Here is a 27,159-nt window from a genome sequence, read left to right on the forward strand (position 1 = left end):
GTCTGGACTGATCTGGGTATGAACAGGAACAAACGATTATTCCTCCTTTGTTCTAATGGTAACCTTGGACTGGGCAAAGAGATCATGATGTGTAGATCTAATATGAATTATAGTGGAAGAATCTCTATGGCTGCCAACAGACAAGGGCCTGTTACAACAGGCCTTGATCTTCACTGAAATTCCAACATAATTCTTGCATATGGTCTAGCCATCAAAAAAACTTGCTTACATAAGACAGGGCTGTCGCCCTAGTGACTGCAACCATGTCAAGTGCTAGGAAGCAGTTCACTTCCTTTAGCATATGTACGAGTCTGGACAATGTTTGATATCTGGTGTCAGCAACAGGTGTCTTCTCCTTTTAGGACAACTATTCCACTTATCTTTCCTTCAAAAAAAGGTTGCTTTCAGTTTCCTGAAGGTTAAGGTGGCAGTCATATCATTATATAGTGCAGGAATAGGCAACAGTCCTTGAATGCTGCACATTGGTCAGGCTTTATCTATACTGAATATGCATAAGATGTATTTGCATGCACTGCCTCCACTGCATGCAAATGCATCTCATGCACATTCAGTATGGATATCCTGAAAACCCGACTGACATATGGGGGTAGATTTTAAAAAGCATTTACTCGAGCAAAACTGGTTTTTGCTCGAGTAAATTCACTTTACTCAAGTAAGTGGGCTTTTCAAAATTGCTACAATATATGCCATTGAATTGTCCATAGGATTTACTCAAGTAAGTGCACTTTACTCGAGTAAATAGCTTTTGAAAATTGCTACGATAGTATGTCACATTTACATGCGTAACTCCTTTGAAAATGACCCCCATGGCATTCAAGGACCGGAGTTGCCTATCCCTATTATAGGGGAAGAATTCAAGATTCTTTGGTAGCAGTGCCTCCAAATGTTGCTCACTATGAAAAGTGAAAGGTGTAAAGCATTTCAGATTGCTGTTTCATTCAGTGGTCCCTTCTTGAAATCTCAACCAGATTTTGAGGACTCTAGTAGGAGCTCATTTTGAGCCCATTAGACAGACAAGGATTTCTTTGAAGCCTATATTTCTGAGATACACCTTGAAGTACAGGCCCTGTCCTACAGGGATCAATACTTGTTTATTTCAGAAGAAAAAGTAGTGATGTGACCCATGTCTTCCTTCTTAATTAAGATGACTTAACAGCCAGTTTCCTTATCAGCAATTAGATCGAAGGAATGAAAGAATGAGAATAGAAGTCTACATAAATTGTATATATGTAGCACCATTTTGAGATGCCTTAAAGTGATCAATTCCTTTTGGAAGTTGGACAGATTGTGTATCCTGTTTAGAAGGCTTCTAAGTTCCCTCTAGCCAGATGAATTAAGGAAGCTATTGGCGCAGCATAATATTGGGCAGGGGCTACCAATTCCAAAAGGGCTAAGAGCACCTTCAACAAAAGCACAAGCAGCTACCTGAGCTGAAGCTAGGGCACATTCTCCAAGGGATATTTGCAAAGTAGTGACTTGTTTGTCCTTGCATGCCTTTGCTACGCTTTACTGCTTGATATTTGGGTTATGACTGCCACTGGTTTTGGAGCAGGGATCTTGACAATAGCTGGGAATTACACAAAATATGAGAGAAGACTGGATCCCTCCACTCATTTTGCCCAATATAGTAGGATGATAAAGAAGGAGAAATTTAATCTTTCCTGATAATTTCCTTTCCTTGAATCATACCATACTAAGCCAGAACCCTCCCAGGTCAGCCTAGGCTAATGAAAATTCAGAAATTATAGTTGTTTATTCATTAGGAGAACTGAACTTGTTAATTCCTTCCCTTCATCATGCTTTCCCTTCACAAAGGGGAGAAGGATAAGAGAGAAGGCCTTGAAGTAGCAGCTATTTCTAAAAAGTAAATTATAAAACATTTTTCCTTTGCTGTTCTGATTGTTCAGTTGATTAGATTTGACAAAGGTATACTGACAAATTGTACTGTTACACCAACTCATGTACTGTGAGTGATGTCACAGAAAACATGTAGTTCTCTGCCTGCTGGAAGGGAAAAATAATCCACTCCTCTGGATAGGTATAGCAGGATTCAAGGAAAGGAAATTATCAGGTAAGATAATTCTTCTTTGTCTGATCTTATCAGTTTGTGCCTCAGTCTACATGAACAATGTGCAGAACCCAAACCATTCTGATTAAATAACTACACCATAAAATAGATATGTGAATGAGGGCATTTCATTGGTGTGTAAAAGATATGTGTTTGATGATAGCTACAAACAATAGGGTAGGCATTGCCTATAAGTAAAAACTGGCTATTAGATGGGACTAGCTGTAGTGAGAATACAGCTTGGGATCTGTGTTCTACTATAACAAAAAAATGGATTCTGACCAATAAAATGAAAGGCATAAAGCAGTCGGCCAACACTTTATCTGATTTTTTGTAGGAGGGATAGGAGATAAAAATTATCACAATGACCTTATTCCACCTCACAAGAATGCACCACATTATTAATAATTTATTTAGTCTGTAATTTACAAAGAAACTGCTTTGTTTGAACACATAGCCAAGTTACGTGTAGCAGACTGAAGGCCATGTCCAGTCTCCATTCTTTTCTTAAATGTTAACTAAGTACAAACAGAAAAGTGTGACTAGCTTAGGGAGCAGAACAGAAACAATGTAGTGTAGCAAGTACTGCCCAAACATGCAGCCAGGAGAAAAGGCAGATGCCACAGGGCAGAGTTCAGTTATATGTACAAGCATTACATCAATCAGCAGGAAAGAGAAGCACAAGCATAAGCAACTTCATCTGATGAGCAATATCTACAGTAGCACCCTATTAACTTATGATACAGCACTGTACATATGAACATGAGTCATCCATTCCTACCCTGATGGAGAACAGCCTTTCCCATGTATGAGAGCACATGGTTAGAAATAAGAGTGCAGAACTTTCTTAGCCAGTTCAGTAATCTGAGTGGCAGGGTTCATGGTAAGTGCTTTTGGTATCCTTGGGTGCAAGTACAAAAAACAGCTGGTCTCTTTGTTTAAAAAGTTCCTCCACTACTACAGCTGTATAGTTATTAGGGATGTGCATTTGTTCTGGTTCGGCCACCCCGAAAAATGAAGCGGATTTTCCTGAAATTTCAGGAAAATTCATTTTTCGGGGTTAGTGCACACTAACCCCAAAATTTGGGGCGGCGGAAAAAAAATTGGCCCAAACCGCAGGAAAACGAAATTTCCCGCGGCACCGAATCACATCTCTAATAGTTATCACCACTACCATCCCCACATAGATGGATAGCGTAATAAATACACTACATCAGGTCATGGCTTCAGTGCCATAACCGCTATACTATGGTGTAATGTACTAGAGAAGAGTATAAACTTAAACATGCCTGCCCATAGAATTTTTCCAGACATACTTAATTGTTAAAATCTGTAACAACCAAGTCTGCTAAGTGTGTGTGTGTCAAACCTGGACCATGGGTAGCAATTCAGGGGAATAGTATTAAGTTCAGCAGAAACATATAGTAAACTGTTCTATTTCTTCTTTGCAGTAACTGTATGCTGAAAGTAAAAAGTGATTTTTAAACCAGTAAACTGCAGTGATCACCAAGCTGCCAGCGACCACTAGAAGCACAGTGTCATTCTTACTACTGGAAAAAAAATGTATATACGGTTCTTAGGTTGTGAACCTGGAGGACGAAGAACTTATGACAGTGTCCTTAAAATATCCATTTGATTTTCACACATTTCTCTAAGGAACCATCTCAACAGTAGAATACACAAAAGGGACTTTGACAATTCCCTGCTTGAAATGGAAAAAACAAAGTCCAGAATTGTTCCACAGAGCTTATTCAGGTCAGACATAAATCCTCTTTACAGTTCAGCAACCTAGCACCTTTTAATGCATGACAAGCAATAATGTAAAATAAAATAAATCAAACTGATCAATTTTGCTTTTATGGGTGCTTCAGTCTTCCTCTGTCCAAGATTGTTGCCAGGGTCTGCATCAGGCACTGGGTGTTCATCACAGAAAGGTAGCAAAACATGCTGTTGAAATGGCTGGCTTCAAAATAGCTTTACCTCCATATATACAATCAAGATCTTTACCCTAAAATGGCTGATAGCTTATATTTGCAATGCTGAAATTACATAAGCAAATGTCTTTCATGTTTAGTATCTTTCTGAATGCTCCAAACACTCACTAGATTGTGATCTGAAGGAAGCAAGAGCTGCACAAAAGTAACTGGAAGTGACCTCAAGACGTCATCTTACTCAATGTTTCTCAACCACTGGTAAGTGGACTAGTACCAGTCCCTGGCAGCATTTCTGCTGATCTGCAGAGCAACTGTCATTGGAAGAGGTTAAAAAGGATGCTGTACTGTATCCTGTAGCAGTCAATAGAGAGACTTGTTCCATAAGCCTCACCCCCCCCCCCCCCCCCCCCCCCCCCCCCTGCCCTGTGGACATTATTTGCTTTTTCCAACTGGGGCTAATCCTGAGGCCCCATCTAAGAGTGAAACAGCTGCAGCTCAATATTAATAAGGTAGTGTGAGACCGAGTCGGCATTTGCTTTGCTCTCAGGCCTTCTACAAAAGCCAGGAGAGGAGGCGGCTACCATGGGGCCTAAGAGTAGAACAGATGCTGACTTGGTCTCATGCTGACTTGTTAGTATTCAGCTGCAGTCGCTTCCCTTCTAGAGTTCGGGCCTTGAAACTGGTCCCGAATGGGAAAAAATTCCAGGTGATATGGTGTTAATTGTAATAGCTGACAGGGGGAGGGAAAGAAAACGAGTGATATCTTTTTTTTTTTTTTTTTTTAAATGACCAACTGCTGCCTAACTGGATGGATGAGGGGGAAAAGGGAGGGATCCCCCCCCCCCCCCAAAATCAATTGATGGCTGGCTGGTAAGGAAACGGGTATTTATTTTTCTGAGAAAAATGCTGTTGGCTGTATGGGAGAGGGAGGGGGGGGGGGGGAGTTTCCCTCTTTTTTTAAATAGCAATTACATTTTTTTTTTATTTTAGAAAAACACCACAACTTTCTTAAACTGGCTAGTTACCTTCTTACAATGACACATCCGTTGCAGGGTTGACCTATGAAATTAAACACTGGATGAAAGCGGGAATATATCTTCCACCCACCTCCCTCAGAGACATTTGTTCTTACCTGATAATTTACTTTCCCTTCAGGTCGGCCAGACCAGTCCAGACACATGTGGGTTATGCCCCCCAACAAGCAAATGAAGAAAGTTTAACAGACTTGCTGATGTTATACTATATTGAGATTCATGTGCTGACCTCAGCTAAGAATATTACTCCAAAAAATAGTCTCCCTCCCTCTAACCAGGGAATTTCCAAGGGAGAATCACAAGTAAACAAGAACATCGGAGAGTAAACTTACAGCTTAATATGTGCATACCTAAACTCAAGCAGATCCTAAGATTAACATTCTTCCTGAAAAGTAAATGTTTACAGAAAACTATACATTTGGCAGCATCAAGAGGATTCTGGACTAGTTTGGTTGAACTCAAGGAAAGGAAATTAGCAGGTAAGAACAAATTTCTCCTTTTTAATCCAACCCAACAAATCCAAATTCAAGGGATGTACCCAAACTATCCTTCAAATGGATGGGATACTGCCAAATCTGCTCTCAAGACCTCTGAACCAAAAGCTGCCTCTTTCCTGGCTCAAAATATCCAGATGATAATGCTTAGCAAATGAATGCAAAGACAACCAGGTCACTGCCTTACAAATCTCCAATAGCAACACCAACTGGAGCTCCGCTCATAAAGCTGCTTGTGTCCTAGTGGTGTGAGCTCTTACCATTTTGGGTAGTGACAGCCCTTTCTATACATAGGTTGCACTTATGACCTCCTTAATCCAGTGCACCAAAGACCCCTTAGAAGCCACTTCTTTCCTGGCCCCAGCAAAAAAGGACAAAAAGATGGTCTTGCTTCCTAAATCGATTTGTGACCTTCAAATACCACAAAAGGATTCATCTCACACTGATGGAATGAAGTTGTATATACTCCTTGCTGCACAACTCCCTATGGAAGACACACTATCTGACTAAGATGAAATGACAAAACCACCTTCTGGAGGAATGATTGGACTATAAAACTATCTCCTCGGGAAACACCAAGAAGGATTCTCTGCATGAAAGAGCCTGCAACTCTGAAATATACCTAGTTGAACAGATCACCACCAAAAACACCACCTTACGAGAGTGATAAGCTTCACTGAAATCCTCTTTAAAAGTTCAAAGGTAGAGCCTGCCAAAAATGACAAAAACAAATTCAGATTTCAGGAGGGAACTAGATCTCTCGCCAGAAGCCTAATGTGCTTTGCTTCCTTAAGGAAATGAAATACATCTGGATAAGATGATAGTAGCCAGCCCTGTATAAGTCCCCTGTAACACGCAATAGCTGCTACTTGCACCTTCAAGGAATTTAAGGCTAAATCTTTATTCAAACCCTCCTGCAAAACCTGCAAGATATAAAGAACAGATACACTTTTAGCGAAAGTCTGATTAGAAGTGCACCAGTCCTCAAATGTCTGCCATACCCTGACATAAGCCAAAGAAATAGAGCTCTTCTGCAAACGCAACAAAAACATCTACTCCTCTCATGATTACCATTTTTTGCTCAAACGAGACCTCTCAGGAGCCAGGCTATAAGATAGTATTGAAACAGATCTTCATGAAATAGCCTTTGGACTTAGTGGCAATAGAATGGGACTCATGTCCAACATCTGGACTAGATCCGAATAACAAGGAAACCTGGGCCAATTGGAAGTTATTAGGACAACGCACCCTTGATGCCCGGAGATCTTTTGTAGAACCCTGTCAATCAGAGGAGAATTGCTCCAGCTATGACCGGATCAAGGCATTTAGCCTGGACAATCTAATTTCCTTTCCCCTGCTGTAAAACCTCTCTACTTTGGTGTTCTTGTTGGGTGCCATTACATCCCACACAGGTTTCCTCCATTGTTCTACAAGGTGACCAAAGGCTTCCTCTGACAGTTCCCACTCCCCGGGATTTAGTATGTCAAGGCTGAGAAAGTCTGCCTGAACATTCTCTACTCCTGCTATGTGAGGCACCAATAACGTCCTTAGGTGTTCTTCTACCCAGGTCAACAGTGGGATTGCTTCTACTGACACTTGAGAGCTTTTAGTTCCTCCTTGATTGCCACTGCTGTGGCACTGTCCGATAAAATCCTGACAAATCACCCAACCAAATTGCCTTGGTCTCCAACTGACTGATGACCACCTGGATGACTCTGCTAACCTAGTCCCTTGAGTCACTCTGCCTCGACAATGAGCTCCTCAACCCAACAAGCTGGCATCTATCATCACTACCACCCAGGAAGGAGGTTCCAGCTCTACTCCCTTCTTTAAGTTCCTAGGTTGGAGCCATTAATTTAAGCTTGCTATTGCCTGACCTGGATTCGAAAGTCTGATTGCATAATCCTAAGATCAAGGGTCCCACCTGGACAGCAGTGCTCTCTGCAAAGGTCTCATTTGAGCCCTTGCCAAAGTAACCAAATCTGAAGCTGTTGCCATTGAACCAAGACTTGAAGGTAACACGACATTGTGGGTCTCCTGGAGTCTCTCAATCGTGTTTGCAGCTTCTGGATTATTTGTTCTGTCAGCTGCACTTAACTTGCTCTTGTGTTGAAATGAGCCCCTAGATATTCTAGAGATTGTAATGGTTCTAATGTTTATCACCCATTCTAGCTCCTGTAGCAAGCTAACCATTTTGTTGGCAGCCAACCTGCTTTCCTGGGCCAACTTTATCCTGATTAACCAACTGTCCAGATAAAGATGGACCATATAACCTTTGACACAAAAAGGCCGCTACCACTACCATCATCTTGGAAAAGGTCCTAGGATCAGTGGCTAATCCAAAATGAAGAGATCAAAACTGATAGTGCCCCCCCCCCCTCCCACAGAACTGAGAAATGCAGATACTTATGGTCTACACCCTTATGGGAATATGTATAGTAGATATGCTGCCATCAAATGTAAGGACATTAGGAATTCTCCTTGCCCTACCACCACTATCATACATCTCAATGTTTCTATCCTGAAGTGAAGGACTCTCAGCACTCTCAACCTGTTTCAGATCCAAAATAAGTCAAAACATTCCCTCCTTCTTGGGAACTAAATCGAATATCGTCTTTGTTCCCACTGTGCTAAGGGCACCAGTGCAGCCACCCCTAAACTTAGAAGGTGATCAAGCTTCACCTGAAACACCTCCCACTTTAGAAAGGACCAGCAAGGAGAAACCATAAAAGAGTCTAAAACCAGACAGGCGAACTCCAGGAGTAACTTCTCTGAACTACACTCATCTGAAGTAATTTGGACCCATCTCCAGAAACATTCTGATAAACAACCTATCCTCTGAACCAGAGACTGGGCCCTCACACCTTAATTGGGAGTTTCGGAAGGTCCCTACACTTCCTGAATTCCTATCCTTACCTCCTCTTGGAATCTTGAAATGACTGAAATCTTCTATGAGGTCTAAACTTTGACCTCCAAAAGATCTCCAGGTCTAAATTTCCTAGAGTCCCTATACTGACCTCTAGAAGACAGTGTTTGTGAAGGTCCTTTCTGCTTATCTTCTGTAGCCTGAGAACCTTAGATTCCCCTCAGGCTTTGGCCAACTTCTCCAGCTCTTTGCCAAACAGAATCCTGCCTTAAATGGTAGGTTGGTCAGCTGACTCTTAGACAGATATCAAGTCTGCTGATTAATTTCTAAGCCATAGCAAACATGGCCACCATGATGTACGCCTTTGTCTAGCCAAAGTATATACCAAATCAAAAGGAAGCATCTGGGGTTGGGCTCTATTGGCAGCTCCATGGTCTCGCCTCTTTTTCGGCCGCCGGTGTCACAGTGAGTTTATGCTCTCCTCTATCTGCACAGCAGGCCACCCTATGTAAATGCACAGTATGCACACCTGGTCACGCTAGATCTGCCCCTCTTCTCATTCCTCCTTGTTGCCAGCATCCTTCAAACAATTCAAGTCCCAGGGCAAACCCCCTGACCTGACTTCCTGAACCTCCTCTTCATACTACTTTCTCAATCTCTTGTGTCCCAAACCGCCAGGATCCTCTTCCTGATGAACAGCAACCAGTAAGGATATGCATTTGTTTCAACTGTTTTGGGGGAGTGCGTGTACCTCATGGACTTTATAGTACTGTAGTATGCACACAATTTGTTATTTAAAATACACACATACTATCCGTTTTTACCCGTGTCCTATAAAGTTTGCAAGGTACGTGCATATCCCCAAAACAGATGAAACAAACGCATATCCCTAGCAACCAACTGAAAAGAAACTGCAGCAGTACTTTATCCCATGCAAATGGCTTGGTACAGACATCTCAAAAACTATAGACACTGAAGACGAATTAAAAGAGGAATTTGGAATTGGAATATAAGGAGCTGCACCTTTAACTGCTGCTGCTATTGTGGCCCTAGAGAAGCTGCCAGCCAGTTCCTGAATTGTGGGATCCAGCGGAGAAGGGCCCAGGTCACATTGCATCTGTAGCACTCCCAAACTGGCCACAGCGGCAGACAAAACACCAGCAAGAACCCGTTACAATATCGACTCTGCCAACACATTCTCCCCCGACTCAGGAAATGTACCCTGCATCCCGAATTCCCCTTTCTCCACACACCATGGTAAAAGGAACCTCCTCCTCATCCCCCCAGCTGCCTGTGAGAGCCAACCGTAAGCAGAGCACAGCCTTTTACCTACATTCTAAGGGAGCCAACATTGTTCCCTTCCTTGCACTGCCTGAAAAGAAAAACTACCCAGTACAAATAGAAGATACACTCACCACAAATATAATTCAGAACAAGTAGACAGACTCAATGCCTTTTGAAAATAAAATCTAGTGTTTTTTTGTTTGTTTTTTTCAATAAACTTAACATGCAGACAAGGCAGAGGGAATAGAAGTAGAAATAAAAAAATAAACCCCACAGATAAAGGTTTCTTTATTTTTCAGAGGAGATCCTGCTGAAGAAACAGAGGGAAGGGGGAAGAGGGGAAGGAAGTGACCTCAGATAAAATCTGGAGCCCAGAACCAACTCTTGAAAGCCCTTGGTCTAAAGCTATGCTCTACCGGGGGAGAGAGAGCACGAGGCTTTCACTGCAGGAGCAGTCCTGTAACTTAAATTCATATTTTTTCAGTCTAACTAGGCCTCAGCTCACATTATGAGATATCCTCGTCTACCATCTGCTGGAAACAGAATACTGGCAGACTGAGGTCCATATGGGGGGGGATCTATGTCAGCAACTCTGTTAATCTCTGTCTCCACCTGTTGGTGCAGGGGCTTAACCCCATGCATCTGAACTGGTCTGGCAAGATAAAAAGACCTCCTTCCATTAGCACTACAACTGGTTCACAATCTAAGGAAGCTAACTAGCCAGTCTCTGGCATACAAAAGCTTGAAAATACTGATCTAGCTCATCCCTGTTTCTAGGCAAGATCTACTATAACCAAACCATCCCAGAAAGTTATGTGAATAACCTGCTGTTAAACATCTCCTTAAATAACTTGTTCCAGTCCTTGATCACCCTCACTGAGAGAAGCTGTGGACAGTGCCTTAGGTGAAACTGATAGACTGTCCTAGATAACTTCTCATAGCTCCTCCATTTCCATCCAAAGTCTTATGTCCTGTTATTTTTCATGGACTCCAAAAAGTCCAGATTTTGATTCAAGAAGAGAATTTGGTCCAAGTGTTCTGGCATGAGGACCGCCCTCCGGTGCTCAAGCCACGTGTTAGCAGCTGCAAAGGCCCGTTCTGGTGCCACAGCGGTGGCAGGGATTGCAAGGTACTGCCGTGCTAACTTGGCAACAGCAGGAAAGCGGTTTTCGTTGTTGCGCCACCAGCAGAGGGGGTTAGTACTGCGCTTACAGAGAGGTTCCACAATGTAGTTTTCTAGTTGCTGGTGTATTTCTGGCATGTTCTCTGTTGGGTCTTTGCCAAGTAGGATGTCATATATATTCTGGGGATGTTCACATGTACCCCTGTCATTAAGAACCTGGCTGCTTGCTTCACCGGCTTCCACCTTACATTCTGAGGGCAACCAAGACTGGCTGGTAGTAAGGGGTTGGGGATTAAATAACTGTGACAGTATGTTTTTAACTTTGTTGTGGAGCAGACTCCGGGCAGCAGGGCTAAGAAACCTTACTTCTTTAAAACGAGGATCCAGAAATGAAGCTACAACAGCAGGACTCTCCAGCAACTTTTCCTCATCCGACAAGTCCCAGTGCTGGTTGATCTCAGACCTAATGTTGCTCACCACTGCCTTGATGATGCTGCTAGTCTCTTGGCTCTGGTGTTCAATGGCTGTCATGATACCATGCATGCAGGGCATCAGGGAAGATGTGGATGCATTCTGTTCCTCCCGTAAGAAAGACGTGGCAATCTTGATGGTCCGCATCACTGGAAGCAAATCCTGCAGAAGTTTCCACTGGTGGTCGGCCATATTCTGTATCACTACTGTGCCCTTGGTGTGCTCTTCCAAAACAGACATAATGGCCCATTTCAGGTCCAGCAGGCTCTCGCACATTTCCAGCGTGGTTATCCAGTGGGATGATATGTCAAGCATCAGTTTCAGCTTTGTCTTGTTCATGGCTTCCAGCTTTGTGTTCAAGGAGCATGTGGCCTTTGCATCCTGCTGAAAATAGCTGATAATGTCTCTGGCTGCAGCCAGGGCCTCTTGCACTGGCTCCACTTGCAGGGCGTCACTGATGCACAGATGCAGCAAATGTGCCGTGCAGCACAGGCTTGACCATCCATAGGCATCTTTCAGAACTGGGGAGTTGGACAGCATATGAGACAGTTGGTCGTGTGTCACACAGAACACTGACCGGGCAGACAACTCAAACTCTGCTAAAACAGAACACAACTTCTCTCCAAGCAAATCCTCCCCTTTATGTCCAGGCACCAGTTGCGTCTCCAAGATACACTTAGCCAAGTGCCAATTGCAGTCAATAAAATTGGCACTAATGGTCAGGTAAGTTTGGTTGAGCTGAGAAGTCCAAAAATCCAGTGAAAGGACGATAGCCTGGGCTGTGTGCAGATAGTGCTCCAGATGTTGCTTAACCACATTGTATTTATGCCATAACATGCTTGCCAATTGCACAGGGGAAGGGATGCTAAAACTAGGTTCCAAGTAGCCCATAAGAAGCCTAAAGCCTTTGTCTTCCACAACAGACAGAGGGTGAAGGTCACGAAAAATCATCTCAAGCACCAGATCCAGAACTATCTCTGTGCGTGGCTCGGAGCAGGAAGGCACTGCGGGCTGGTAAAGGCTGTTTTCTGGAGTTGTTTGCCGAGCCCGTTTTCCAAGGCTCTCTTGGCCCAGGCAGTCAGGCTCTGAGGCGGGTTCCTCCTTCAGCTGCGATAGGGCCGTATCCTGGATGCTGTGCTTCCTCACCAGGTGCTCCCGCATGGTGGTCGTGCTGTTGTGGAATGATAGTTGCTTTTTGCACACATTACACTCTACATATGCATCCCCCAGCTTAGTGTAATAATTCCAGACCTTAGATTTTCGCCGATCCACGGATAGGGTAGTGTTAGTGTTAGTTCCTCGCTCTCGTTTCCTGCGTTGGGAAGGACCCAAGGTGGCCGTCATGTTGTAGGTATGGAATGCCATGGATATCTCCTCTGTGAAAAGTACAGATAGACAAAACCAGGTTAGCAACTAACACCGTACACTTGACAGAGACTTCCTTAGGTTTGTCCAGATTAAGGACCAAGGAAGAATGTAATATGATCTATCAAGGGCAGAAATAGAGACCTTGATGGCAGAGCAAAATGCCCATCTAGCCTGCTCATATTCTTTTCCAATCACAGTTCTGCAGACCCTACATAGTCTCCGTCTTGTTTTCCTGCAACAAATGGTTATCTGTGCTTAACCCATACCTGAATTCTGATACTGGGTTTGCCTGTCTTTATTCATTGTCTTGAGGACATATCTCCTTATGTTACTCAAATCTATCCCGTTTCACCATCCTCTCCGCATAAAGATGTTCTGCTATCTGAAGCAAGAGCCTAGCTGCAGTTAGAAAAGTGCTATGTGGGTGCTGTGTGCTTCCTCTGGATGAGGGCAGGGGCCAATTTGTACATAAAGCTGTGAGATCTAGTGTGATCAGCAGCTGGAGCTCAGTGTGAGCAGTCACTACAGCTCAGTGCTCTGTCTCTTGGGAAAGTAAACAAAGAGAGGGACAGGGAGTAAATCCTGAGTTTATTTCCAGATTTTCCGCTGTGTGGCCTTTATGAAAAATCTTTTTTTATTATTGTCAAACAAGAGAACATCGGACAATAGTAACTTTGCTGTGTGGACTTTAATCCTGCACACCCTACCCCTCATCTGCCCACCCCAGTGCCTGCTTTTCATAAATAGTCCTCCAAGGGCATAGGTCAATTAAATTAATTGGTAATCTAAGGGATTCTGAGGATTATTTACAATACAAGCTCTCCAGATACAGAAACTTAGAAGCAGGACAGCAGAGAAAGACAGTATTTTCCATCTAGTCTGCCCACCTAATTTAGCTTTAAAATTCCAATCACTCCTTCAGAGATCCCCTGTATTTATCTCATGCTTTCCTGCATTCAGATATTTATTTTGACTCCACCACTTCCACTGCGAGGCCGTTCCATGCATCCACTATGCTCTGTGTAAAGAAATATTTCCTAAGATTACTCCTGAATCTACCCCCTTTTACCCTCATCTCATGACCCCCTCGTTCTAGAGCCTCCTTTCCATTGAAAGAGGCTCACCACTTGCGCATGAATACCTTTTGAGATATGTAAATGTCCATCATAGCTCCCCTATCTCGTCTTTCCTCTAGGACATACCTGTTTAGTTCTTTAAGTCTATCTCCATATGCTTCAGAATAAAGACCACTGAACATTTTAGTAGCCACCCTCTGGACCGACTCCAATTGATTGATATCCTTTTGAAAGTGCAGTTTCCAGAATTGTACAAGTATTCTAAATAAAGCCTCACCAGTGACTTATACAGAGGCAATATCATCTCCCTTTTTCTGCTGACCATTCCTCTCCCTATGCAGCCAAGCATCTTTCTGGCTTTTGCTGTTGCTTTACCCACCTATTTGGCCACTTTATGATCATTAGATACAATCACCCCCAGGATCCCACTCTTCTTTTCTGCTTAGAAAAATTTCAGCTCTCCCTTGGGTGTTTGCATCTTAAATGCATTACTCTGCATTTTTTAAGCATTAAATCTTAACTGCCAGACTTTAGACCACACCTCAAGTTTTGCTAGATCTCTCATCACATTTTCCACACTTTCCTATCTACCCTGTTACAGATTTTGGTATCATTGGCATAAAGACAAACCTTTCCCAACAATCCTTTTGCTTTGTCGGTCATGAAAGTGTTAAAAAGAAGTGGTCCAAGGACTAATCCCTGAGGCACACCGCTACCAACATTCCCTTCTTCAGAGTAAACTCCTTGGTCGCTTCTTACTCAGACACTTCTAACCCAGTCACTTTAGATCCCATACCAAGGGTGATCAATTTATTCATAAGTGACCTAATAAATAACTATGTCAAAGGTCTTACTAAAATGCAAGTACACTACATCTATCACTCTCCCTCGATCCAATTCTCTGGTCACCCAATCAAAGATATTGATCAGATCTTGTAATTCACTGAATTGTACCACAGAGGTCAGACTGATTGGTCTGCAGTTCCCTGTCTCCTCTAGTCTACTGAATGACAGAAGTGAGCAGGTACAAGGCGATATGGAGTATAGCAACCCAAAGAGAAATAGCTGGATGATTATGAGCACAAATACCCATAATCTAGGCAATAACATTTCACATCTGCCTGCCTTAATGGTAAAGGCAGACGTGGATACAGTTACTGTTGCAGCAATGTGGTTCAATAAATCCCATGAATGGGACATGGCCTCATCAAGCTGTTTAGGAAAAATAGGGTTAGCAGAAAAGGGGGAGTAGCAGCTCTTATGTAAAAAAAAAATAATAATAAAATGAGAGCAACAGAAAGGCATGGAGTATGGGTAAAGGAGGCGGCGCTCCTTTCTAATACAGCCCACAGCTGTGGGAGGGAGATTTTAATCTGCCAGATAGGGACTGAATTATCCCATCAGTGGATATGGTTAGATGTAGAGAAACCCTAAACTCCCTTCAGGGCTTTACTCAAACAAATGGTGATGAAACCCATGAAGGATATTACCAGACCTGGTACTTACAAAGGCAGACAGTGTCTCTAATATCAAGGTAGATGCCCATCTGAGCAGGGGGGGGGGGGGGGGAAAGAAGAACAACCCGACCAGGGATTGAAAGGTTGGGGGGACTGGTAAGTGAGGTGGTCATGAGATGGGGAGGAGGATAGTGAACTACGGTGAATGAGGGGTTCATGGGGAAACCAGGATGAGAAGGGGGATCAGCTAAGAGGAGGAATTGAAAAAGGGAGAGTGATTGGGGGGTGGGGTGGGGAGTTGGAACGAGTGAATTTGGGGAAGTAGGGAAGCGAGTGAAATGGGGATGGAGGAGGGATCCAAAGTAAGCGAGAGGCTCTTGGGTGGGGAGTGGGAGTTAACCAGAGTGAATGAGGGGTTTGTGGGAAAAAGGAAATAGTCAACGAGGGTGAATGAGTGCTTTGGGAAGAGGAAGTAAACCTGGCTGAAGGAGAGAGGGTTCATGGGGAGAGGGAGATAACAAGAGTGAGGGGATTGGGTGAAAGGAAGTGAAAATTGGAGTGTGAGGGGTAGGGGGTGTAATTCTACTACTATATATCTCAGTTACGCACTTCCTGTACCTCACAGCATTTCCCAGTCCTTGGATGGACTTTTACTACTAGTAAATAAATAAATGTGCTAATGATGGAAGCTACAGGCCAGTTAGCCTTACTTCAGCGGTGGGAAAACTGACTAAGACTCTCGAAGGAAAAAATAGTAAGCCATCACAATCTCCTGACCTCAGCATCATTGAGCCACTTTGGGGAGAACTCAAACATGCAGTTCATGCTAAACAAGCAAAGAATTTACAGGATCTGGAGGCTTTTTGCCAGGAGGAATGGGCAGCTTTACCACATGAGAAAATAAAGGGCTTCATTCACAATTATCACAAAAGACTGCAATCCGTCATTGATACAAAAGGGAAAATTAAGAACTAAGGGTATGCAAACTTTTGAACAGGACCATTTTATTATTTCCCTTATTTCTATGGTTTGCTAAATGATTGTGCTATTCTGTGATGCATAATAGTTTAATCTGAAACATTAAAAATACAGACGTGTTTTGTCTGATCACTCATGTCTTCTTAAAATGCTACACATCTTACAAATTCTGCCAGGGGTATGTAAACGTATGAGCACAACTGTAGAACTAAGAAAGCTTGAGGAGTAGTTGAATGCTTGCAATTTAGATTCAATGTGAAAAAGTACAGAGTCCTGCATTTAGGATGCAGAAATCCATGAGAGCAGTATGTGATATATGGTGGAGAGATGGTATGAACAAGAAAGGCTTTGGATTGATAATGTCTGATGCCTTGGTGTAGACCGGAGACCAGAGAGATGAGGTGCCTGCTCAGGTGTGGAGAGTAGGATGGAGACTGAGCAAGCCCAGACAGCCGACAAGAGCCGGGAGCTGGTGTGCCACCTGCGATCCCTCAGTATAATCAATATCAAAGCAGAATGAAACATATATCTCATCCTGTATTTTTATTTGTTTTTTTTTTTTTAAAAACAACCAATGACTAGATCAAGTAAGGAAACTCTAAAAATACAAGAAAACTTGTCTTCTGTTTTTTGTAAAACAAGAACTTGCTGAAAACAACTGTAAAGAGAAAACAACAAGAATACGAGCGGACTCTCCTGCAATATACATACTTGGGGGGGCGTCTGGACTGATCCTTGGTACTACAGGAATGAAAATTATCAGGTAAGAAACTAATTTTCCTTTCGGGTACCAGGATCAGTCCAGACTGCTGGGATGTACCTAAGCCGCCTTAAATAGGGTGGGACCCAGAGAGTCCCGCTCGAAGCACACTGCTGCCAAAAGAATCCGCAGCCAGATCCCAGACATCCAACCGATAATGTCTAGCAAACGTGTGCAATGACTTCCAAGTAGCCCCTCTGCAAATTTCCTGGGGCGAAACACATTGGCTTTCAGCCCATGATCCCGCCTGAGAGTGGAGAGAGTGAGCCTTAAGACCGTCAGGGACCGGACGTCCATGACATATGTACGTGGAAGCAATAGCGTCCTTCAACCAGTGGGCAATGGTAGTTTTGTAAACCTTATGTCCCTTCTTGGGACCATTCCACAAGATAAAAAGATGATCTGACCGACGAAAATCATTAGTTACTTCCAAATACCTTAAAAGGGTCTGTTGGACATCTAATCGCCGCAGGTCTCGACCATGAGAAGAGCGGGTATCCTCCTCCGAAAAGGCTGATAATTCCACCGACTGATTGACATGAAAAGCCGAGACCACCTTAGGCAAGAAGGAGGGTACTGTCCGCAGGGACCCTCCCGACTCTGTTATACGTAAAAATGGTTCCCTACATGACAATACCTGTATTTCGGAAACACGATGCGCCGTACAAATGGCCACGAGAAAAACTGTTTTGAGAGTTAAATCTTTCAAGGTGGCCCGCTTGATAGGCTCAAACGGCAAAGTGCAGAGACCATGGAGAACCAAATTCAAGCTCCAGGATGGACAAAGTGCCCATACCGGAGGGCATAAATGTTTGACACCGCGCAAAAAACAAGCAACATCCAGATGACCCGCAATGGAAGAACCTTCAATCTTACCCCGCAGACAGCCCAAGGCCGCCACCTGCACTCGAAGCGAACTGTAGGCCAGGCCCTTTTTCAAGCCGTCTTGCAAAAACGCGAGAATATGTACTATAGAGGTCTGCCGTGGGGACACCTTCAACCCACTGCACCATGAGTCAAAAACCTTCCAGACCCTAACATAGGCAAGGGAAGTGGAAGTCTTGCAGGCCCTAAGAAAAGTGGAAACCATGGCTTCTGGGTGACCTTTCTTTCTCAGTTGTCTCCTTTCATAAGCCAAGCCACTAGACAAAAGCGATCCACTTGATCGAAAAATACGGGACCCTGCCTCAGAAGATTCGGGATATGGCACAGACGTAAGGGACCATCTACCACTAGGTTAATTAGATCCGCGAACCACGGTCTTCGCGGCCACTCCGGAGCCACTAGAATGACCAGACTCCCGTGGGATTCTATGCGTCTTAGAACCTTTCCCACCAGTGGCCAAGAAAGGAACACATAAAGAAGAATGTCTGGAGGCCACAGAAGCACCAGAGCATCTACCCCTTCTGACCCGTGCTCTCTCCTGTGACTGAAGAAGCGAGCCGCTTTAGCGTTCAGCCGAATCGCCATCAAATCCAAGCGCAGGGTCCCCCAGCGGCAAGTTACGAGTCGCATCGCCTTGGATGACAGCTCCCACTCTCCTGGATCCAGGCGCTGTCGGCTGAGAAAATCCGCCTGGACATTGTCCATGCCTGCGATGCTCCCATCAACAAATCCGTTTCGGAGGCCACCAGGTGACTTCTTGTACCCCCTTGTCGGTTTATGTAAACCACTGTTGTCGCATTGTTGGAAAGAATCCGTACTGCCCTGCGATGGACCAAGGGAAGAAATTGACGTAGAGCCAAGCAAACTGCCTAGCCTTCCCTTAAATATGCCATCGCTCAGCCCAAAGTCAGAAAGAAAACCTGAGTAATTTAAGTTAATCCCTTTTTTTTTTTTTTTGTAAAGAAGTTGGTCTAGTCAAAGGTGGTACTTCCAGACCTGTTCAACAAATGAATAACTGGAAAAGGTGATAAGGATCAGGACCGCAGGTTATGCCCCTCTGAAATCTACTGGAGTCAGAAATACTGAGGGATAGCAGGTGGCACACCAGTATATCTGGAGGGTGCTTTTCTCTGATTCCATCTGCTGGAAGGGAGGCATAACCCAGCAGTCTGGACTGATCCTAGTACGTACAGGGAAATAATCTATAGCAGCCTGACTTGTATTGTTTTCCTAATAGGAGGTGTATTGGTATTGTAGGGCATGGTGCAATATTTGCAGTGTTACTTTTCATAGGTAGCACTGTTATTGTGCTGATAGTTCATGCTTTACTATATTGTAATTTAGTTTACTTATGGCTTTCTGAAGATCAAGCGCACACCTAACACATTTTAAAATAGGTTTAATACCTTATGGGTTCCATGTCTTTTTGTTTTTGTTTATTTGCAGGGTTTTCTGGCTGGCATCACAACAGCATGTGTAAGTATAATATACATGTTGTAAGTGATGCTGTCACGTTGTGTTATAGCATGGTTTGATGCAGCCTAGTGGGTGAACCTACAAGGCCCACGCTGACAACTGGTGGACACACCTTTACTAGGATTGAGACTGGAGCTTCCCTATATCAGTCGCGTTCCCCTCAGGCTGAGCAGTTGTGTTCCAGAGGCCAGCAGGACTTAGATGAGAGTCCAGTAAGAGACGGTCAGATGGTGTCAGGATACAAGCTGAAGTCTGGGCTGACAGCAAGAGACAGAATCCGGGTATAGGCCAAGGTTGAGGCAGGCAGCAGTCCAGAGGGGCGGTCAGTGTCCATAGCGGAGATCAAAATCAGGCGGCAGGCAGGAGAGTAGTCAGATATGTAGCAGAAGTCAGGCCCAGGAAACAGACCATGGACAGGCAAGATGAAAGGAGACAAGACACTGGGAGCCGGACAAGGAAAGCTGGGCAAGGCAGGGGAATAAGGCAAGGCATGGAGCAAACAGACAGGCATAATACAGTGAGGCTAGGACACGGAGTCAGCGACACACATTGGCAGGCAGGAGGACCTGTTGCTGAGGCGTCCTCTTGAAGTGTGGCTGGGGTTTAAATAGCCGACTGCGTGACGTCCTCAGTGTGCTCCAGCAAAGCACTTTCCCGCCGCTCGTGGGTGCACCTAGAGAGGCCCGGAGTAGGGGAGGCATGGTGGCGTTCCACCACGTTGGCGATGCTCGAGGCAGAGGGTGGCCAGTTGTGGGCTCTTCCTGCGGCCAGCCAAACGTTACAGATAAGTTTACCTCAGATTACACGTTTTCACATGAAATCTGTTACAAATACATAATTTTTTTTAAATCATTTTGTAAGCTACATAAAAGCAGTAGATTGCGGTATAGAAGATTTGTAAATAAATAAAAAAAATACATGGGAAGGGCTTGCACCAGCCCTGAGTGTGCGTCACACACAGACCCACACTATTCACCCATCTCCCACTTTCCCAGGGGGCAAACGCTGAGGAAGAGTTCCTGGGAGTGACAGGGCTGCCAGCTTCCTACAAATATCATTAGCACTCTATCTGCCACTGCTCTGGGAATCCTGATCCCGCCTCCATTCCCAAGCATTTCAAACAGCCAAAAGGATTAGATGCCACAGGGAACCCTGCTTTTACACTTTCACCGACCTGACCTGCACCGCGCCTTAGGAAGAACTAACTCTCTCCATACTTCAGACAGCCTACTGCCTTGAGCTGCAGTTCAGGACTGACATGGATTGCCACGTCACTGTGTGCGTGTTGAAGGGAGGGATATCTCAATACTGGCATGAGTACTTAAATCTCACAAAAATTATAACACTGAATAGAATGTGAGGAGGGGGGTTTATATTTTGTGCTTTTCCTGCGACAGAAGCATTCTATCCACATGAAAGGATGACACCTAGGAACTGCTGTACCTTCTACTGTTTGCAAGTAGGGCTGGGAGAGCAAGGAAAGCTGATGCTCTTCTGGAAGTCCTTCCAATAGCTCCTGGCTTGCTCCATTCTCCCCACATTTGACTCCTTTGTGCAGGAACTCGGACACTCTTTGAGTACTGAGATCTGCCATTTTCACCTAATGGTATTCATAAGAGGAAAAACGTTGACAGGTTGTAGGCAGATATATACACAAGATATATATCTAAAAGCCTGAGAAAATAATTCATGATACTGAAACTCACATTTCTCAAGATAGTACAAGTGCTTTTGTCCAGGAGCTTTCATAACAGCAATGAAATCACAGGGCCCTCTATTTTGCCAGGATCGAAGGATATATTTTTAAGTGCTACTCTGATTTCTGCTGCTCAGACACTACATTTTGTTTCTTTTTTTTAATTATTATTATTTTTAAATTTACATCCTTTTCAACTGACACCTGGTTAAATTCAGAGGCATGCAAAAATCTCAGCATGCACTGGATGAGAGAGAGCGACCACCTCACCAACTTACCCCGAATCCCTTTTACTGCGGCCTAAAAACATGCAGAAAGAACGCCTCTCTAAATATCGCATCATATATGCACTCGGGAATTTTGCAAGAGCAAGGCCAGATACCAGATAAAAGCCAGGAGAAAACAGGCCAGACTTACACCTATATACCGCTGTTAGATTTGGGGGTGTGGGAAGAGGAGTGTGTTGACAATCACCGCCTACACATTCGAGCCTGGAAACGTAAGAACAGAAGATCTGCCATACTGGGTCAGACCAAAGGTCCATCAAACCCAGGATCCTGTTTCCATCAGTGGTCAACGTTCCGTAGGATCTCAGCAACTGCGGGGGAAGGTGTAGAGTTACGTCACCGCCCTCCTGCGGTGCCCGGCAGCGCCTAACCTTTCCTCTGGAAGTCCTCTCGTTAGGGTTCCTCTCAAAACTCCCCTCACTTCTGATACTGTATCCGCCTCCTCTGCCCAAGTACGTTACTTTCATGTTGCAATAAAAAAAAAGAAACCCTCTGCACTCAGGTCACCGTGATTTATGTTATAATACAGATTGTACTTTTTTTTGTATAGAAAATTAAACATAAAACAATAACTTTGTGTTAAAGAATTAAAGGAAAATTAACTATTTTTGTTTTTATTTTTCACTATGTCACAAATCATTCCAGAGATGCACTGGTTAGTTTCGCATGTTGTCCAAGAGTTATAATGAAAAAATAAGATTATAATAAAGTTTACCACCGTTCATTGCTTTCTTTTTTTAAACTACATACATTAGTAACTATAATTTCCAATAAACAAAGTCACACGCTGAGGATTTAATCATTGCAATATATAGCTTTTAAAATATGTAATTTTTAAAATTGTAAAAGTTTTGTGTAGACAAGAGTACACACGTTGCCTGACGCGAATTTCGAATGGAAAGGATGTAAAAATGGCTTGCAAAAGAATTGGACCCAGGGACGGATTTAGGTTTTTATCACCACTAGGCACTGTTGGTGTCACCCTGTCGCCCAAGTAGAATATTACCAATCGATTGCCATCTGTCCCATGTCTGGTTATATCTCTCATAATTATATCTTGGAAACCTGGTCCAGTATCAAAGTCTTTTGTCAACCAATCAGCTCTTGAACCAGTTGCCAAGTAATGTGACAACCACACTGCCAGCCAGTGTCAGACACACACAAACAGGCCGATTCAATACCTTGCACTGCGGCCAGCACACAGCTCAACACGTGATTGCACACGTGTCCATAACCCCAGATGCAAAATGGGTCCAAAACGAGCGCTATTAGCTAATCCCCGTGCTGCAAAAGATTTCCCACGTGCAATGCGAAAATTTTACTCCAGCCCGGGACTGGCGTGAAGGTCAAGGGCGCGTTGTAAAACCCCCACATTCCCTTGCACCTGCTGACACCTACACATCCATGCATGCTCCTTCGCACACGCCCTCTCTCTCTAGTCTCTCCTGCTGTCTCTGAATATGTACAAAAAAAAATTTATACTTACATTGGTGGTCAGGAGAGATCCAGGCAGGGTTGGCCCTGATGTGGGAAAAGGTAGGCAGATCGGCATGATGCAGTGGGATAGGGTTATTTTTTGCAGTGGCTCCAGCATAAGAGGGGGGCCATCGGCTGTGGTGAGGCTGCAGCGGGATGTCTGCTGGCTGCCTCCTGTGGCAGAGAGAGACGGAGTCATGCAAGAGAAGACCATGGGAGCTTTTCCACTGCCACAGTAGTGAAGGGGGAAAGCAGTCCCACAGAGATCAGCAACACTGCAGGGAAAGGATAAAAAAAAATAAAAATGCAGGCCTATTGAGCTGCGGTTGAAGCTGCGAGGACAAAAAAATAAATAAAAGAGAAGAATAGGCCCCTGAAACCGCAGCTACAGCCATGGAAAAAGCAAAAAAAAAACAAAACAGAAATGAGTGAAGAGCCTCGGTGGAGGCTCCCGCTCTGTCAGAACAGCTGCTGTGGGGCCCATGTTAATCGCAGTGGCTCCGCAGACATGGGACAGCTGCAAGCAACACCAGTGTCACATGACTGCCCTGACCAGCCCACCTGGGCATGCCCGAAGCCCGGATAGGCCTATCCGCCCCTCCTCTGGGTGGGAAGCTTATTAATGCTCTGGGAGAGTTCGATATTTTCCTTGGCTTGGGGAAAGGAGCAACCTGCAAGGCCCTGATGCTGTTTTAAATAACTCGTTTTTGTCGCAGTTCAACAATGAGGGGGTCAGTGACAGCACTAGCGCAGGAAAGCCTTGTAGTAGCAGGAGCAGGAAGAGCAGCAGAGCCAGTGAACTGAGGTGGGCCATGTGTTTTCTGCTGCCGCTGAAGGCCTGAGCACAATCTGCTGCTGGAGCTGAACAGAGAGGGGCTGCTGTCAGAGCAGGGGCTGTCTCTGAAATAGGCCAATGTGAGAGAAGACGCTGCTGACATGGGAAACAAGCAGCAAGCAAGGGGCCTGATGCAGTGGCATAGCCAGGCCTGATTTTTTGGATGCGCACAAGGTTAACGTGTGGGTTGTAGACATGCAAGTTTGAGACCTACTAGTTGTATTCTTATTGATAAATGCTATATACTGCATCCTACAATGGCTTTCTAAGTAGTTTGCAACAACCATTCTGCATCATGTGTGAAACTTTAAAACATTTTACCTCAATTATTTCAAGCACTGTACAGAATTAAAAATTCCTTATTAATCAGTATTAATTTATTTTGTATTTATTGCAGTTTATAAATGCACAAGAATATCCTGTAAAAAGCAAGGAAAACAAATCGATCCAATCAATCATGTAATAAAACAAAAATGAATGTATTCTCTTTGCAGAAAGACAGAAATCATCGTAACTACAATAAACTAGCATTAATCATCAGAACAGGTGTAGAGCAGAGCTAGGACAATTCACATTACAACCAACAAGAAAAGAAATCAAATTCTGGTGTCACCTCAGCAAAAATTATCCCTCCACTGCTATTTTGTGAAGTAACATAAACTCCTGTAAAGAAAGAGACGTCTAGAACCTTGCCATAACCATAAAGTCACAGAACTGACTCTCAGGTCTCAAATAACAGCAACCTTATGAAAAAACAGCAATGCAAATACTACACCAGGCCCTAAAACATTAATACATCACCTACTGGTGTAACAGAACAAGCTGGACTGCTACAGAGAAACTACATGCGAGCAGAAATACTGCACTTCATTTCTACACAGGCAAAACAGAGACAGACTACAAATTAGAAACAGAAACACACAAACAAAACCGAAATAGAAAGCCTGAGAACAAGGCCATCCCTCAAAACTCAGCATCAGTGCAAGAGACTTCTGACGGAAGCCAAGGAGAGGGCAACAATCACTTTGAAGGAACTAGAGTTTATTTTATTTGTTTATTTATTTAAGTGTTTTTATATACCGGGATATGTTAGGAACATCATCTCGGTTTACAGGCAACTAAAACAGCAAGGAGCTTTACAGCGAAGAAGTAACAAGGTGTAACAAAGTGATACTGAATATTGGGTCGTTTAATTGCGGGGGGGGGGGGGGAGAGAATTTACAGGGGGGATATAAACAGTATAAGGTAAATTAACTGCAAAAGAGGGAAGGAATTTACAGGGGGACTAAGAAGTATATGCATGGATCATATCACAGGGGCATTTTGGCCTAGCTTATTTACAGGGGGGGGGGTACGAGGGGGTTTATAGCGGGGGGGGGGGCAGGAGGGGAACATAGGGGGGGTTTAAAGGGTGATTTAGGTGTAGGCCTGGAGTGGGACTGGAGTGGACTGGAGTGGAGGTGCACCAGTCAACCACTGGCCTGCATGGGAGGGTGGCTAGAAAGAAGCCATTACTGAAGAAAAACCACATCAAAGCACATCTGGAATTTGCCAGAAAGCATCAGAGTTACTGAGCTAAAATGTGGAATAAGCTTTTGTGGTCAGATGAGAAAAAACTGAGCTTTTTGGCCAAAATTCAAAACGCTATAGGGTAGATTTTCAAAGGGGTATGCGCGTACCCCCCGAAAACCTACCCCAAACCCCCCCTGCGCGTGCCGAGCCTATTTTGCATAGGCTCGGCGGCACGCGCAAGCCCCGGGACGCGCGTAAGTCCCGGGGCTTGCAAAAAGGGGCGGTTGGGGGGCGTGGCCAGGGGGCGTAGTTAGGGATCGAGGGCGTGTCTGGGGCATGTGGGCGATCCGGGGGCGTGGCCGAGTGCCCCGACACAGCGGCCTGTGTCAGGGCCTGCTGTGCCGGCGCGCGTAAGTTACTACTGCCCAGAGGCAGTAGTAACTTCTCCGATAAAGGTATGGGGGGTCTAGATAGGGCCGGGGGGGTGGGTTAGGTAGGGGAAGGGAAGGGAAGGTGCGGGGGGTAGAAAGAAAGTTCCCTCCGAGGCCGCTCCGATTTCAGAGTGGACTCGGAGGGAACGGGCAGCGCGCGCAGGGCTCGGTGCGCGCAAGTTGCACAAATGTGCACCCCCTTGCGCGCGCTGACCCTGGATTTTATAAGATACGCGCGGCTACGCGCGTATCTTATAAAATCCAGCATACTTTTGTTCGCGCCTGGTTGCGAACAAAAGTACGCGCGCGTGTATGTTTTTGAAATCTACCTCTATGTGTGGCACAAACCTAACACTGCCCATTCCTCGGCAAACATTATCCCAACAGTAAAGTATGGGGGTGACAGCATCATGTTGTGAGAATGTTTTTCCTCAGTGGGGACTGGCCATCTTGTTAGATGGTGCAATATACAGGGAGATACTGCAAGACAACCTGTTTCAGTCTGCAAAAAAAACTAAAATTTGGGAGAAAGTTCACCTTTTAGCAGGGCAATGGGCTGAAATCACTTCCAAACAGTATGTAAAGCTGGTAGAAACTTACCCAAACTTAAAGTTGTTATTGCAGCAAAAGGTGGTTTTACCAAATACTAGTCTGAAGGAATGAAATACTTATGCAAGCAGCAGTTTTCAGTTTTTACTTCTATTTTACAAAAAATGCAGAGAAATAATGAATTATGACTTTGAACATTTATTTTAAGAGCATGCTGGCTTGCAATAAACATATTGTCTGGAAGAATCTGTGTGTCATTTGTAATCCACACAAATCTGCTGACATTTTAGGCTGGTCGAATACTTTTGCAAGCCACTGTATTTATGCACTAATATGCATTTACAGAATACATCCGATAAGATCTTAAGTTCACTTCTCTTATGATCTATATACAAAGAGTCTGCCGAAGTCCAGTATCTCCCCTAAACCAGCTTGAACATCTTTTTTTGCGAGCAGGAGAAAAAATATAAAAGCCTCAAGACAATTATCTCCAGATGTTCAGACATTCATGTGACCCAGGAATATTTCAGAAATGAGTTCTATTTTTCCTTGACAGTTATAGGCATTAAGCTTGGATAATTAGATTTCAAGTGATCTTCCTTCAATTTTTTAAATACTTTTAAGGGCATCGGGTAAGTGTATGTAGGCATTTAATTAGAACAAACGCGAGCAAGAACGTCCCTAAACAGTTCCCCTTCCCCCCAACCAAAGATAGAAATGTATTTGCTGCTGAGTAAAGCTGAAATATCAGTATTTGCTTAACAAACCTGGAGAACTGTCACAAACCTGGAGAACTGGAGAACTGTACGCTTTTGCTCTTTACGCACTCTGTCCGTTCTCGTCCCTGCTCTCCTGCCAGGACATTGTACAATGTCCCCACCTCCTCCGAACCGCACAGATCATCTGCTCTGACTAAAAAGCTTTTCTTTGTTACAGTTCTATTTTTTCTAGCACAAGGACCCTGGGATATCAGCTAACTTCCTTAGAAGGAGAAACATTGGAAACAGAAATATCAGTGCGCATGTATGCTGAATTTTGTTTTTTGTATTCGATGTTTTATAAATGTTCTACAAAAACT

The 27,159-nt window shown here is 44.1% G+C and overlaps 1 protein-coding gene across 6 annotated transcripts; it reads right to left on the minus strand.

Annotated features, from left to right (window-relative positions):
* Positions 1 to 3,861: 3,861 nt before the first annotated feature.
* LOC115073523 (zinc finger BED domain-containing protein 1-like) lies at positions 3,862 to 27,072 on the minus strand. 6 transcript variants are annotated; one of them, XM_029572020.1, is made up of 4 exons: positions 26,868 to 27,072; positions 22,765 to 23,029; positions 20,739 to 20,895; positions 3,862 to 12,671 (listed from the first exon to the last, which is right to left on the minus strand). In XM_029572020.1, the coding sequence occupies exons 2-4, from the start codon at positions 22,966 to 22,968 to the stop codon at positions 10,666 to 10,668; spliced, it is 2,367 nt and encodes a 788-aa protein (XP_029427880.1). In that variant the 5' UTR covers positions 22,969 to 23,029; positions 26,868 to 27,072; the 3' UTR covers positions 3,862 to 10,665. The 6 variants fall into 6 exon arrangements, with proteins under 6 accessions (XP_029427880.1, XP_029427882.1, XP_029427881.1 ...); XM_029572022.1 differs by lacking the exon at positions 22,765 to 23,029 and having other exon boundaries at positions 26,868 to 27,071; XM_029572021.1 differs by lacking the exons at positions 22,765 to 23,029; positions 26,868 to 27,072 and adding an exon at positions 21,409 to 21,725.
* Between the last annotated feature and the right edge of the window lie 87 nt (positions 27,073 to 27,159).

This window comes from Rhinatrema bivittatum, chromosome 11 (genome assembly GCF_901001135.1).
Source record: "Rhinatrema bivittatum chromosome 11, aRhiBiv1.1, whole genome shotgun sequence".
NCBI classification, from domain to species: Eukaryota; Metazoa; Chordata; class Amphibia; order Gymnophiona; family Rhinatrematidae; genus Rhinatrema; species Rhinatrema bivittatum.

Coding starts and splice junctions, on each gene's coding strand:
- LOC115073523 (XM_029572020.1), bottom strand. CDS start 22,968: ATGGTCTTCTCTTGCATGACTCCGTCTCTCTCTGCCACAGGAGGCAGC. Junction 20,896..22,764: donor GATCTCTCCTGACCACCAAT/GTAAGTATAAAT, acceptor GAATACCATTAG/GTGAAAATGGCAGATCTCAG. Junction 12,672..20,738: donor CTACTTGCAAACAGTAGAAG/GTACAGCAGTTC, acceptor TACTTTTCACAG/AGGAGATATCCATGGCATTC.